The sequence below is a fragment of the Suricata suricatta genome, unplaced genomic scaffold (genome assembly GCF_006229205.1).
Source record: "Suricata suricatta isolate VVHF042 unplaced genomic scaffold, meerkat_22Aug2017_6uvM2_HiC HiC_scaffold_45842, whole genome shotgun sequence".
Taxonomy (NCBI): domain Eukaryota; kingdom Metazoa; phylum Chordata; class Mammalia; order Carnivora; family Herpestidae; genus Suricata; species Suricata suricatta.
The window spans coordinates 1-630 of record NW_021893593.1 but is presented as its reverse complement, the minus strand read 5'-3'; the positions used below and the strand labels follow the sequence as shown (position 1 = coordinate 630).

At 50.2% G+C, this 630-nt stretch overlaps 1 protein-coding gene across 1 annotated transcript; it reads left to right on the top strand.

Annotated features, from left to right (window-relative positions):
• Positions 1-6: 6 nt before the first annotated feature.
• LOC115285148 (testis-specific Y-encoded-like protein 1) lies at positions 7-624 on the top strand (the record flags this gene model as incomplete). The annotated part of the gene is given in 2 exon segments (XM_029931512.1): positions 7-358; positions 361-624. Coding segments are annotated over 2 exon segments (570 nt in total), but the record flags the coding sequence as incomplete, so codon positions are not given.
• Between the last annotated feature and the right edge of the window lie 6 nt (positions 625-630).

Genomic DNA, 630 nt, shown 5'->3' with positions numbered 1-630 from the left:
GCTCAGGCTGATAGGGCCTTTCAGCAACTGGAGCAGAAATTTGGGCGCATGCGTCATCACTACCTGGAGAGGAGGAACTACATCATTCAGCATATCCCGGGCTTCTGGGTCACTGCCTTTCGTAACCACCCGCAGTTGTCCCCCATGATTAGGGGCCAAGATGCAGAAATGTTAAGATACATAACCAATTTGGAGGTAAAGGAGCTCAGACACCCCAAAACTGGCTGCAAGTTCAAGTTCTTCTTTCGAAGAAACCCCTACTTCAGAAACAAACTTATTGTCAAAGAATATGAGGTCAGAGCCTCTGGCCGAGTGGTGTCTTTCTCCACTCCAATCATCTGGCGCCGGAGCCATGAACCATGGTTCGCAGGAACCAAGATGTCGTCTGCAATTTCTTCACCTGGTTTTCAGACCATAGCCTTCCAGAGTCTGACAAGATTGCCGAAATTATCAAAGAGGACTTGTGGCCAAATCCACTGCAGTATTACCTGTTGCGTGAAGGAGTCCGTAGAGCCAGACGTCGCCCGCTAAGAGAGCCTGTAGAGATCCCCAGGCCGTTTGGATTCCAGTCTGGTTAATCTCTGCCTTCGGAAATACTGCACAGGGTCCCTTACCACCTCTTGCTGGACC